Consider the following 15,046-nt stretch of genomic DNA (forward strand, 5'->3'; position numbering starts at 1 on the left):
ACATGCTCCACTGACTGAACCAGCCTAGCACCTCTGTAAAAATTTTTTAGACAGACACTATTTACTTTCATGTTAGAAAATGTAGCAAGAATCTGTAAGAAACAAAGTGAAAATTATTCTAAACCCTACAATTTAAAATATCTCTCTATAAATATATATGCATAGCAGTATTTTACACACACACACACACACACACACACACACACACAGAGTTTGTTTTTCATTCTATTCCTCTGGGGTAGCCAACACTAAATGTTTGGTGGATATAACAGATATATACATGAAAATTGGTATAGAGAAGCTTTTCAACGAGAAATATTTTAGTTATATAAGTTTTAAGGTTAAAATAAGTCAAAATGTGAAAAATTAGTTAAGTTTCACTTTAATAGTCTATTTAGCAGCTAATTAAGTGACATATAATTTAAAGCAAACTCACAGTAAAGCAGCTGCTCTTGAAATCCATATTTTGAAATGAGAGAATTTACTGCTGTAGGCCTTTATGGAAAGAAAGAAAAAGACCTTATTCATTCTAGAGTTACACATATTTATGAATTATAAAAATAACTAGGATAACTAGTTTATGGAAAACACCAATTAATTTAAAAGAAAAATAAAGGCAAAAATAACACCAGATTTTACAACATTAATCAGAATTACACTACTGAAATTCTAGGAGAATTGATTTGTATTCACAATCCAGGATCAATTCACTTTCTCACCAAACTCCCATCTCAGATTTAGTGATATCTGATCAGCTTTTATTTTATGTTTTTCTTTATTCTAGTGTTTCTCTCTGGGAGGCTCTTTCTCCACCTAGGAATAGCCAGGTGAATGTTATCTGATTCTGTTTTTGAAGAAAAGTGAAATTATATATGTAGTGAAAGGAATCTGGAATGATATTCTCCCAGATTAGGTGGATGACTGGAAGGGAGCCACTTAAAATGCTCCTTTTTGTTTATCACTATTTTCTATAGTGACTGCTTAAAAAAAACAAAAACAAAAACAAAAACCCCAGCTTTAATGAGGCATAATTTACATACAATTCAAGCATCTTAATAAATTTGTGAAGTTGAGGAACCATTACTATAGCTCTCAAGTCTAGAATATTTCCATCACCCAAATAATTCCTGCACAGATGTTTGTAGTTAATTCTTGCTCTACCCCTAGTCCTAGAGAACCACTGATCTGCTTTCTGCAACTACATACTTGCCCTTCTGGAAATTTCATAGAAATGGAATCAATATATGGTCTCTTATGTCTGGCTTTTTTCACTTAGCATCATTTTGAGGTTCATGCATGATGAAGCCTGAATCAGTATTCACTCCTTTTTATTGCTGAATAGCATTCCCTGTATGGAGATACCACATTTTGTTTATTTATCCATCAGATGATGGACATTTGGATTGTTTCCAGTTTGGGGCTATTATGAATAGTGCTGCTACAAACATTTTTTTTTCCATGCCTTTGTGTGGACATATCTCTTCATTTTGGGGGGTAGATCCCTGTGAATGCTTTTCTTTTATAATAATTATCTTTTTTTTTAAAGATTTTATTTATTTATTTGACAGAGATCACAAGTAGGCAGAGAGGCAGGCAGAGAGAGAGGAGGAAGCAGGCTCCCTGCTGAGCAGAGAGCCCAGTTGCAGAGCTCAATCCCAGGACTCTGGGATCATGACCTGAGCTGAAGGCAGTGGCTTTTAACCACTGAGCCACCCAGGCACCCCAATTACCTTTTTTTTTTTTTTAAGTAAGGGAAATTATAAAGAAAACAACACAGACTTTCTTTTTATGACTATATTTTTTTTCCCTATTCATTTTAAGCCAGTTATGCTTGTTTTCTGGTTTAGGTTTATAGTCTATGCTTTTATTTTTATGCATATAACTAAGAGACTTTTAAGTTATTCCAAGTACTCAATTGATTATTTAAGATGTTATGAATTTTCTCTATAAAAAACTTGGGAGAGCAGAAACATTTGTCTGAATATGAATTGATATTTAAAACTCCTATGCTTAGGAATTTTGGCTAAATTATTATTTTTACCAAATTTTCATGCAGATTATTTGTTTTTTACTAAGTTAATTTATCCTACTATTTCAGCTAAATTATCTAGAGCCCCCAAACCAATCAGGTCCATTTAGGTGCTTGAAGTTTGCTCTCTACTTATATTATAATTATTACAACCTTCTCATGTTGTTTTTTGTTTTCTGTTCCCGTCTATCTGAACACATCCCTACAAAAATGTGGAGAGCTCCTTGAAGGACTTAAAATTTCTGCGTATATAACTTATTGTGGGTTTTCAGTAAACATGTAATTGAACTGCACAAAATTTCTAGCTTCTTTTGTACAGTAAAACTTGGCTGTTGAATTTTTATTTCAATTTGGAATACAGTGTAGTTTAGTATACCTATATATGTCCCTGTTCTAAGTATTTCCCGTTCTTCTTTCTGGCTACCTATAACAATGATCTAAACCCTTTTAAAACCAGAGATGAAGGTGATTTCTCTAAAGTTAGACCAGAAAAGTGGTGGGGATGGGGGGCTCCTTACATTTAAGAGACAAATATGATGATGTGGAACAATAAATGGAACTATTTGGAAGCCACACAGCCTAGCAAAATCCTTTGAGGCTCAGAATTTGTTTTGCCCTCACGCTTTAGTAATACCTCTTCAGGGCTACTGTGAGTCAGAAAAAATATTATTTGCCAAACCTGATGGTAACTACACTCACTACAATAATTAGTCAAAGAAAAAAAAACTGTCAATAGGAAATTATGTTTTGTTCTTGTTTTTTGATCAAGTAATAAACACACACAGTACAAAAAAGGTACGAAACTGAATCCCCCTTCATTCTCATCACTCAGCTACACAGTTCTCCAGAAACAACTACTGTAACCAGTTTCTTGATTCAGGAGGGCACAGGCTGTCAGAGCCTATGTGGACAAAGGAGGGCATCCACATGGGGATGAGAGCTGCAGCAGCAATGGGGTATCAGTTACATAAAGGGGAATCACTCAAATAAGCAAATTTAGCTGACCCTTGAACAATGTGGATTTGAACTGCATGGGTCTACTTTATATGTAGATTTTCTTTTTTTAATATTTATTTATTCATTGGAGAGAAAAAGAGTAAGAGAGTGCATGAGTACAGGGTAGAGGGGCAGAGGGAGAGAAAGTCCAACCTGACTGAGCATGGAGCCTGGTGCTCGGCTCGATCTTACGACCCTGAGATCATGATCTGAGTGGAAACCAAGAGTCAGATGCTTAAAACCAGCTGTGCTATTCAGGCGCCCCTATATGTAGATTTTTAAAATATATATATAGTACAGCACTGAAAATGTATTTTCTTTTTCTTATGATATTCCTGGTTTTTTTTTTTTTAAGATTTTATTTATTTATTTGAGAGACAGAGTGAGTGAGCACGAGTGGGGGGGATGGGCAGAGGAAAAGGGAGAAGGAGACTCCCTGCTGAGGAGGGAGCCCGATGACATGGGACTGGATCCCAAGACCCCAGGATCATGACCCAAGCAGATGCTTAACTGACTGAGCCACCCAGGTGTCCCATCTTTCTTACGATATTCTTATTATTTTCTTTTCTCCAGCTTACTTTATTGTAAAAATATGGTATATAATTCATATAACATACAAAAGATGCATTATTCTACTATTTGTCACTGGTAAGGCTTCTGGTAAACAGTAGGCTGTTAGTAGTTAAATTCTGGGGGAGTCAAAAGTTATTCCCAGATTTTCAACTGCAGTGTGGGGGTTGGTGACCCTAACCTCTGTGTTGTTCAAGGGCCAAGTATATATTAAGGATAATGGGAACTAGGTTTCTGAGGGCCAGAGAAGGGAGCTGCAAATATGGAAAAGGAGAAAACTAGGACAAAACTAACTAGGTGCTTGGAAGGGAACTGGAAGTATCAGTGTGAACTCATGGTTTTTGATAAAAAATACAAAAATATAGGCAAATAGAGGGGTGTATACTAATGTGTCTGTGTATTCCCTAACTTGTCTGCTGAGAGGGCTTGGGAGCAGTGACAACCAAATAGCAATAACCAATTTAAGTGTCCAGATCTTGGTTTCTAAATAGTATACTCAACTAAAAAGAACCAGGTAGGGTTCCTTAAGGAAATGGCTGATTCTAGGTTTGGGGCAAGGAAAGTATGAGCTGAGCTTACAACTTCTTGTTGTACCCGAAAGAAGAGACGTGCTCCAAGAATGATGGGGTCATATTAAAAGGACACAGAAGTCAGCGTGAAGGGTGAGCCAATAGCTAAATCAGAGCCAATTTAAAAGTATCTAAATAATGATAATAATAGATTTTAATCCAATGGATAAAAAAATAGGGAGCCATGAGTCCATACTGATTTAAACAAATGAATAAACTGAAAGTTTAATTAAAAAAAAAAGGTACTGGGACGCCTGGGTGGCTCAGTTGGTTAAGCAGCTGCCTTCGGCTCGGGTCATGATCCCGGCGTCCTGGGATCGAGTCCCGCATCGGGCTCCTTGCTCCGCAGGGAGCCTGCTTCTCCCTCTGCCACTCTGTCTGCCTGTGCTCACTCTCTCTCTCTTTCTCTGACAAATAAATAAATAAAATCTTAAAGAAAAAAAAAAAAAAAAAAAAGGTACTTATAAGATCTCAAACTGCCCTCCCCACAAATACTTAATTATAAAGGAAAAACAAGTAGCTTTACGGCAAGTCTAACAGATATCTCCTTACTAAGAAGTTACGCTGCATACCATCAGTAACTAGAAAAATCTAAACTGTCTACTCCCTGCTAGGATTCAATAACAAGAACACAGAATCACTTTGGTTACATTCCTGTCAAAGATGCATAACCTGAACATCAGCATGAAAAAAACAGCAGACAAGAAAAACTGAGCATTTTATAAAATAACTGGCCTATAGTATTAACAAAAGTGTCAAGGTTATGAAAGTAAAAAAGAGACCATGTTTAAGTGTTCCAGATTGAAGGTGACTAAGGAGACATGACAATTAAATGCAATATGTGATTCTGAACTGGGTCCTTTTACAGTAGAGGACATTATTGGAAACTGGTAAAATGTGAATGAACTCTGAGGACTAGACAGAAGGAATGTATCAATGTCAATATTCTGATGTTTGTATTATAGTTATGTGGTTATATAGGACAAAGCCCTTGTCTGTAGGACACAGACTAATGTATCTGTGATGATGGGATACATGTTAGGAAGGAACTTCCTCTCAAATGGACAGAAGAAAAAAGGTTCTCTTGCAATTTTTCTGTAATTGTGAGATGATTAAAAAAAAAAAAAGGAAAAAAGAAAATGGTTGCATTAACTTGCAAACTTTCTTCTCTAACCTAGTCTTTTATACCAGTGCCTTGCACATATTAGGTGCTCAATAAATGCTTTTGATTTGCTGAAGGACAAAAGAATAATGTCCCAGAAAGTAGTAAGAGTAGAGGAAGTGAGACTGGTTAGAAAGCTACTATAATAGTCCAGCTAAAAAAATGGACTGAAGTGGGAAGAATGGTCATGTCACATAAATAAAGATACATAAATATTTAGAACACAGAATTCAAAAGCCTTTGTGTTCTGGAAAAGGGGAAAGTGAAACAAAGAATGGTGTAAAGGATGACTCCCAGGACCGTGGCAAAACCAACTGGATTAATAACATATACTAGTAAAATGGAAACAAAAGTGGAAGAATAAATTCAGGTGGGGTAGGGTGGGGCTCAGGGACAATGAGTTATTTTAAATATGTTTAAATATGCTGAATTAGAGGACTTATAAAACATTTCAGTAGAGATCTGTGTGGGTAATATGAGTCTGAAATTTAAAAGAAAGATAAAGTCACCTAGGAAGACAGTGCTAGACTAAGAATAAAAGATGGCCTGAAACAAAACTTTAAAGGCTAGGAAAGGAGGAATACCCAGAAAAGGTGACTTATAAGGTACAACCAAAGGAGGTAAGAAGAATGCAGTAAAATGTTATGTTAAAAACAAAAACAAAAAGGAGAGGAACATTTTAAGACTTAACTGAAGTTAAATGCTGCTGCCAAGTCAAGGAAAACAATGTCAGAAAGTATCCATTAAAGTTCATGATATTGACATCATTACTTTTTAAACTGGTAAAGGCCAGATGGGTGAGCTGAGAAGACATCAACTCTTGAGATGGTTTACTTTAAGGAAAGGGACAAACAAGGTGGTAGACAGAGTGGAATATGGGGTTGAGAGAGGTTTGATTGTTTTAAAATGGGAGAAATTTGGACCCAAAAGCCACTGAGATAGTTAATGTCACAAGAGAGGGGACATAATTGAGAATGTCCTCCATACTGGAGAGTCACTCAGGGTCCACACATTTCAGAATTTTTTTTTTTTTTGAAGATTTTATTTATTTGAGAGAGAGCAAGAGCAAGAGAGAGGGCATGAGTAGGGTGAAGGGCAGAGGGAGAAGCAGACCCCTGCTGAGCAGGGAGCCCAGTGTGGGGCTTGATCCTGGGATTTTGGGATCATGATCTGAGCTGAAGGCAGACGCTTAACCAACTAAGCCACCCAGGAGCCCCCATTTTCAGAAATTCTTATTTTAGAAAAGTTCAAGTGATTTTGAAATGAACATTGTTATTCATTAACAATGAATAATTATATTCAAAACAATGAATAATAGGATGGCATTTAGTCTAAAATCATCTAGTTCCATCTGAGGTTCAAAGGAGTTAGGTAACTGAGGAGTTAGTTATCTAACTTAGGAGTTAGATAAGCAGACTCATCTGCTGCAGCTCACATGGTTACTGTATTATAGAGCTAGGGCCCGAGGACTTCTGACTTTAAACGGCATGCTCCTTCCATGATCCCAGGATGACTTCATATACTCCTCTAGTTGTTCTGTAGACCCACATCTGGGGTTATGAGGGTGATTAACATGGGCAGTGGAAAGAGATGTGGGTTGGAGAGAGTCTGGCTACATTCTAGGGCTCTGGAATCCCCATTCCTGTTTCACAGAAGGAACCAATCCTTCTATATGTCTAAAAAATTAGAGTCCTGAATGAGATTTTAATTAAAAAACAAAAAAAAAAAAAGAAAGAAAAGAGAAAAAGCTCATAGGGGAAAAAAAAAAGCAAACCGTGGCCAAAGATATGTAAAAATATACCTATTTTAAAACAGGCTTAAAAAAATGAAATAGGCTTACCGGGTAATGGCACTGAAGAGTCCACGGATGCGTGCTTTATGTCGAGCTACGAAAGCTTCAGTAAATATTACTCCTCTGTTATCAAGATCAATGTGTCCATTAATAATTCTACCTAGTCGCTGAGTTAGTGCCTGGGGGTAAAGATGCAAATTTTCATTAATTTGAAAGAACAAACTTATACATATATAATTGTATAGTCTTAATAAAGTCATGCTGCTAGTTGATGTTGTATTACCCATATGACTGAAAATTTCAACAAACACAAATTCAGAGGCTCTATAAGCTAAAATGAAGATTTAGGATCTAGGAAACTTCATGTCAGAGCAAAACCAAGAATTCAGTGAGTCAAATAGCTGGTATCTTAAAAGGCTTTGCTACTTGCTAAGAAGGGCTATTTTTTTTTTTTAAGATTTTTAAAAAATTTATTTATCAGAGAGAGAGCGAGCGCACGAGCGCACAAGCAGGCCGAGGCAGAGAGGGAGAAGCAGGCTCCCTGCCAAGCAAGAAGCCCAATACAGGACTCGATCCCAGGACCCTGGGATCATGACCTGAGCTGAAGGCAGCGGCTTAACCCACTGAGCCACCCAGGTGTCCCAAAAAGGACTATTTCTTATGTAAAATAAAAGTGACTGCTTAACCAATTTTCTAGATGTAGGCAGCCTAAAACATAAAGGCAGCCAACATATATACATGGGTCTTCAAGAAGACCCTATCTGGAGCTTTGAGCACTGAGTAAAATAAATGTAATTCCAAGATTCTGAAACCTACGCAAACATTAAGACCTAAAAAGTTCTCTTCTCTGACGCAAATATTAACAAGTTTATCTGTGCCCAGAGATCTATACTAGCAGATAACATGATTCCCTGGTAATCCCGAGAGTATTTCTAGGACTAGGGCTGGGGTCAGGTACATCTGAAATAAGTCTGGACATATTTCACATCCCAAGATGAGTTAGAACTACTCAGGGGAGTAGCTGATACTTTTCTGATATAGAAAAATGCATTTCAACAATTTCTTAATGAGCTTTTAGAATACTGCCTGTGATATTCAGAAAAAGTAGAACTGAAAAATGTTAAGAAAACATACACATTTCCAGAATGTGTCAACAGTACAGTTTTCTAAGAAATCATCTGGGTCTGTTCTGATACTCTTAAAATGTGTTTTAAAAATGTATTTTTGACCTTTTGTGATTAAAATATATTTGCTCACTTAAAATAGAACTTAGGCTCCTGAAATGCTATATAAAATAGGTCTGTATTCAAATGGTATTTTAGATGCCATAATAGGAAATCACTCTCTCAAAATGGGTGAGTAAATCTGTTTGTATTATAAATTAGTCTCATGCAATTATGGTTTGTATAATTTTGTAAGCTGAATTTTCTTAAAGTGATATATACCTAAGAAGAGATTTGGCTTTTCTCTTATTCCAGTAAATACAAAACAAAATAATCATTTATTGAGTACCTCCATTGTTCCAGACATCGCACTAGATACACCATGTGTATAACCTTACTAAGTCTATGAAAAAGCTAATTATTCTCATTTCAAAGATATGTAAATTGAAGCACCAAAGAGTTGAAATAATTTTCCTAACACTAAATAACTAAACAGTGGCATAAACGAATTCAAATCAAAGTGTGTTTAACTCCAAAGCCCATGCACTTTCCATTGTACAAAATAAATGTCTGTAATTCTAAAATACCAAACTACTTTAAGAACAAAGAAATAATCATTTCTAAATTATCTCATCAGAGCCATAAATGTTCAGAAGTATTCCCAAAATAAACTGCTACAACAGCAATAGTCAAATACTTGCAAAAAATTAAGTAATGATAAGAAAATCTAGTTTTTTTCTTCCAATTAAAATTCTTTATTTATCTGAAAAGATATTATACTATTAAGAAAAAATACCTGTGTCAGAAAGTTTCCAGGAAGATCATAGGTTTTACACAGCTCTGATATGGTGACCTGACCACTTTCTTGCAATTTATCATTTACCTCTTCTGCTAACCGATCCAAATAGTTCCTAATAGTTAAAAAAAAAAAAAAATTACAAGTAATGATTTTCCTCTTTTATGTTTAATTTCTGTGCAATAAAATATGCCAACAAAATAGTGAATAGGGTATGTTTAGGTAAACTTGATTCATGACTCATATTTTCAAGATTATTTTTTTCTTATCCATGTAAATATGTAAGGTCAATCAAATGATAAGTGCTGGGGTTTTTTTTTTAACAATGTAAATTCCTTCAGTCATTTTTCATTAATATTTTTGGAAGAATGTTTTGCTTTCGGAGTTAAGATCGTATAGGAAAGATCATAAAAGTTATGTTTTGTGCTGCTTTAAGATAACAGGAAAAAAAATCTAACTTTTTATTATTTCCAAGTACTCCATACAATCAAGTATTTATTAAGTACAATGATCCTAATAATGAGAATCAGCACTATGAGAGTTCTAAACAAAATGCCAAACTGGTCACAACTGTTCTAAATTTAAACACTAAATTATTTAAATTTAAACACTAAACTGTTCTAACTTTAAACATGAAAAAAAAATAAAGAAATACAAAAAAGTGCTCTTAAATACTGTACTTACTCATCTATCAGTTGTCCCAACACTAACTGAACATGTTTTTCTGATTTTATAATGTCACCAATTCTACTTTCAATATGAGTCAGATCCACATTAATTACCTGGAAAATAAATAAAATTCTGTTAATGATAAGTTCATATTGTTTCTTGAGTTTGTTACATATTAGAACTATAATATTACATATTAGAACTATAAATACAGTTACTATTAGAACTATCTTCTTAGAAACTTACTTTCTCTTAGATGAATTTCAAATTAATTTGAAATATTGTGAAAAAGTCTCAGTCAAATAAAAAATTAGAAGCTTATTGCTTACTAACTTTCATTTCTGAACAATATATTTTCACTTGCTAGGAAAGTTTGCATTAAGAAGCTGTATTTTCATACAACAGGCACCACTTACACAAGATTTTCCAGCCTCTTGTATATAGTGTACCTTGCTAATGACATGAACACTTATATTTTCTAGAAATATCTTCTACTTTTAAAAATATTTCTCTACTCCTTTCATATACTAAAAGCATATAAACATGAAAATTATTTTCCTCTCCAAATTACATTAACTTTATGACTACATAAAATGACAACTATGAATTTATCTGGTAAAGAATAAGCAAGTAACTGAGAAAGAAGAATTTATTATTTATTTATTTATTTATTTTTTAAGATTTTATTTATTTATTTGACTGACAGAGATTACAAGTAGACAAGAGAGGCAGGCAGGGAGAGAGAGGAGGAAGCAGGCTCTCTGCAGAGCAGAGAGCCGGATGTGGGGCTCGATCCCAGGACCCTGGGATCATGACCTGAGCCTAAAGCAGAGGCTTTAACCCACTGAGCCACCCAGGCGCCCCAGAAAGAAGAATTTATTAAATCATTCAATATATTAGAACTTATTAAATTGATTAAATTTATTACTGAGGACTATAAAACTATTTCTTCACAAACATTATACAAATACGATACCAGCATTAATGAATATTTAAGTCACACTATCAAAAACTTGAGAAAGGAAAAAATTTTATAAATTTAAAATTTACCTGTTGCAGATCAACAATGTTCACTCGACCTTTAAAGAAAAGACATTTATTAATGTCATATTTACATGTAAGTACACACAAGCCCAAAACTGTAAATGTCAACAGATTTACATTATGGGCAGTTGAAGTCCTCCTTCTACAAAGGACATAAAGCCACAATAATTAATGTTTTCAAATACAAACCATTAGCTGAATTATTACTTATGGCTGAAGGCACAGGCAATAATTTATTTTTGAAGTTTTATCTGTCACATCAGGCCAGTAACAAACATCAACTGATACACAAGTTGGCCAGACCTATAGACTTAAGATTTACCTCTCATCACAATTTATCTACTGTGACCAAAGGGATACAACTAAATTCAGATGAACTTTTAAAAAATTTTTGGAATGAGTACATTTCCACCTATTGGCAAAAGAAAATCTGCTAAGTATTCCAAATTATAGCTAATATTTTATTAATATTATGCTGGAAAATGAATCAGCACCAAGGGTATTTCTGATAACATCTACTGAAGAGTTGTTTTCATAGTTGCTTCTATTTTAATCAAATAGTATTCAAATTAGCTCAGTAGTTTGTTCAAATTTTAAAAAGACAAAAACTTCATGTGCTTGTAATAGCGTTTCCTACAACAGGTGTAGCACCATACTGCTTGCTAATTTCCAAATACATAAAGTAAGTTTTTAAAAAGAGTGTGGTAGTATAGCCCCATGTTTCAACAATCTATAATCCTTTAAAATCTCTGTTCTCCTTTCATAATTACCACCTGATAATAGATAGCTAAGTAACCTCCCCTGAGTCATGCAATAAACTCATGAACTGTGAATGGAAAAAGTTGATTAATTCACCTATAGGAAATATAACTCCTAAAAATAATATTATTATAATAATAATATAATTGGGTGGTCCTATACCCTCCAAATAATTTATTATCTATGTTTTAAGTTGTTTTTTCTCTTCCAAATAACCAGAGAAGAAAAGTAAGGAATTACTTACCACCTCGGACATGTAGCTCATCTCTCATTTCTTTACTAATTTGAGCTGGTGTAATATATTCCTTCCCATCAAGTGTGTGAACTACTTCTAGCTGTTTTTGAGCAATCAGTTTATTCACAATCTCAATGCAGTTCCGCTCTGACAACCTGAGAGACACAAGAAATTTTAAAATGCACTTGATACATTTATGCTTAACAAAATTAACAATGCATGAAAACGGGCTTTTAAAAAAAAAAAGTTTGAATAGTCACTAGGTTCTATATTACAAAATCTGTATCTCTTACTAGTAATAACCATACTGATTAGGTAAGTTAAAAAAAAACAACAACAATTCTTGGGAGCAAGCAGGTTTACATAAACTTAAATCATGTACCTAATTGGTACAAACCATTCTATTACAGAATTTCAAGTTTGCTCCCTCCTCTGGACCGGCTTCTACTCTTCAAATCTGAATAGAAAAGTGAGGATATATAATTTAGATAGGAAAAAATCCTGCTCTTTTAAGTTCAATTTACAGCTTAAGGTCAATTAAAAAAAAAAAAAAAAACCAGAATTTTCTTTTAAATTAAGTGTGTGATTGTTTCTCTACTACTATTGGTCCGTAGGCAGGATATGGCCTAGGAAAACCATGATGGCAACTGTTATCCAAGCACTTAAGTACTTGCCCTAGTTTGCTCTCAGAGCTACAAAATACCGTATTAAAGGATTTAAGGTCTTCAGGCCCCAGAAGGCACAAAAACATCAAAGGTGAGAGACAGTCCACAGATAGATAGCATTCTGTTAACACTGTGTATGTGTTCTGTAACATAAAAAGCAGTTAGGGAGCCCAGAACACATCCCCCCAAGGTTAGAGGGTTTGCAAGAAATGCCAGTGTCCAAGGAGTCCTTAAAAATGACAGATGGGACCATGGGTCTGGCCTAGCACAACTCTTCTGGTGCACAAAAAGGCAAAATGTTTCAAAAGAGTCAACATAACATTCGCTAAGTACTGTATTTTGGCCTTAGCCTCTCATCTCCGGCTTATTCTAGGTCAGGTAATGTATAATAGGCCATGATGCCATAGGGACTTGACTGGTAAATAAGGATCAGAGGGACACTCTTAAAACAGCTAGAAGTCACCAGCCTCGGCCAACGAGAGGGCGGGGCGCGCCAGCTCTTGGCTTGGGCATGGCTGGGGGGTTCGGGGCATAGAAGCTTTCGGGCTTCACCGCCGAGAAGTATACTTGGAACTGCAATCCAGGCTACGGGAGATAGGAGAAGGCAGAAATGGTGACACAGGGTGGGAAGGTGCGGGGTCCAGAGCCAGGGATCCCCGGCCTCAGATCTCGGCGTGGCTGCCAGGGGCTATTTTGGACTCCGTAACGGAGAGGGAGGGTCGGCACCTCTGTGTGGCCTCGGCGAACTGCGCCCGCTGGAAGTCAGCCGCCAACCGCCTGATCTCTTCCCAGGCGTCCGCCATCACGGCCCCACTCGCCGAGCCGCCGAAGAACTGCCGACACGTCAGCCTAGAGGCAGCGGGAGCCGAAGCGGAACAGGCCGCGCGGAGGGACAAGAGGCTCCTCCCCCGACGCAGACACCGAGGGCGCGCGGTCCGCGCCGGCAGGGGCGTGCCCGGAAGAGCCGCAGCCCCGCCTATCTCGCACGGGCGGGGCGTTCCCTGTGTTGTGTAGCTACAGGTTTTAGCTTTTGGGAGACAGTACTGAAGGTAGGTACGCAATTTTTTTTTGCGTAAAGATGACTAATTCGGGTATCATAAAGGCTGGGGATTGCTTTCATCTCATTCTGGATTTAGAATGTTACTCTTTCCTATTTCTCTTCTGGGGAAGTTTGGCTGCATCAAGCAGTGAAGAAATAGAAACATACGATGATACGTATGTACAGTGATGGATGAAATAGAGAAGGCAAAGGGCACGTTTATTTTGCTTTCCCCTGCATAGATACCAGTAAAAGGTATTTAATCTGGAGTAAATTTCTTGTCCCCTTTTACTTTCATACCAAACTCTTCACTTTAAAAGAAAAATTTGTCATTCCTTTTAACTGCATGCCCTATAGAGTTGGTGAAGGGGGATTGTTTCAGTTCTTTTCCAATCTCAGTATCTTATTTGGGGTGACTCAGATCCAGTGCCACAAACGTACTTGTCCAGTAGGGTTCCCAGCTTTATTTAAAATGCAGAGAACACAGTCACGAAACCTGTTACTAAGTACTGCCGCCAAATAGCCACACCATCTGGCCATGTGATTGCCAACCAAGAGGTGGAACAGAAGTCAAGGTAACTTGGAAGAGAGTGAGTGGTGTGGTTCCAAAGAGTATCAAGCTTCGGAACAACCAGAAACATTCATTCATATAACAAAGACTTACTGATTCTCTATCAGATACCATGGAATACCTTGGTTGGTAAGGCAGACATGATTTTGCCATAAACAACCTATAAAACTAATAAAGCAAATTTTTAAAAAATGTACTCAGTATTCACTGTAATGCAGTAGGGAGGTATAGTGTACCATGTGACCACTTGGCATTCAAACTTCTTCCTTACCATATAAGTCTCCATGAGCCTGGATTCTACTTTTTGGCAGCATCACACCACATGTGAAGTACTGGCCTAGACACACCAAACCCTTTCAGGACTCCATATCATTCTGGAATGCCTGTTCTATTCCTCACTGCACCATACTCCCATTTATTTTGTAAGTTATTTTTCCATAATGTCCCAGATTAAATAAAATAAAACTTTAATGAAATTAAATAAAACTCTTTTTTAAAATAAAACTCTTTAATGAAATCTTTTTAAATTCGTATAGTTATTTTGTATGCAGTGTCTCCACAATTCTTTATTCAGGTGTCTATAATAGCAAGCAAAACTGCATTTCATTTTTACTTACTACATTTTTAAATAGTTTGAACTCCTCAATGTTCCATAGCATTAGTATGACAACTGGTACATAGTGCCTGATATATTTCATATATATTTAATAAATAAATCAGTGTAAATGTTTTGGTGCAACATTTTACTTTGGTTTAATAATAACATTTATTCTTTTTTTTTTTTTAAGATTTTATTTATCTGAGAGAGAGAGTGAGCAAGAGAGAGCTGGAGTGAGGGGAGGAGCAGAGGAAGAGGGAGAAGTAGACTCTCTGCTGATCAGGGAGCCTGATATGGGACTCAGTCCCAGGACTCCAGGTTCATGATCTAAGCTGAAGGCAGACACTTAACCAACTGACTCACCCAGGCAACCACATTTACATTTATTC

General features: G+C 36.2%; 1 protein-coding gene across 1 annotated transcript in view; it reads right to left on the reverse strand.

Annotated features, from left to right (window-relative positions):
- Positions 1-13,362, reverse strand: part of UFL1 (UFM1 specific ligase 1) — a 33,560-nt gene extending 20,198 nt beyond the window's left edge. The window contains exons 1-7 of the mRNA XM_080806100.1: positions 13,176-13,362; positions 11,794-11,939; positions 10,797-10,825; positions 9,762-9,859; positions 9,078-9,192; positions 7,167-7,297; positions 437-495 (exon numbers count right to left, since the gene is read on the reverse strand). Of these exons, the coding sequence (XP_080662226.1) occupies positions 437-495; positions 7,167-7,297; positions 9,078-9,192; positions 9,762-9,859; positions 10,797-10,825; positions 11,794-11,939; positions 13,176-13,252 (655 nt within the window). The 5' untranslated portion in view covers positions 13,253-13,362. The remainder of the gene's footprint in view (positions 1-436; positions 496-7,166; positions 7,298-9,077; positions 9,193-9,761; positions 9,860-10,796; positions 10,826-11,793; positions 11,940-13,175) is intronic.
- Positions 13,363-15,046: the final 1,684 nt, after the last annotated feature.

The sequence above is a fragment of the Martes martes genome, assembly GCF_963455335.1.
Source record: "Martes martes genome assembly, chromosome: 6".
Lineage (NCBI taxonomy): Eukaryota > Metazoa > Chordata > Mammalia > Carnivora > Mustelidae > Martes > Martes martes.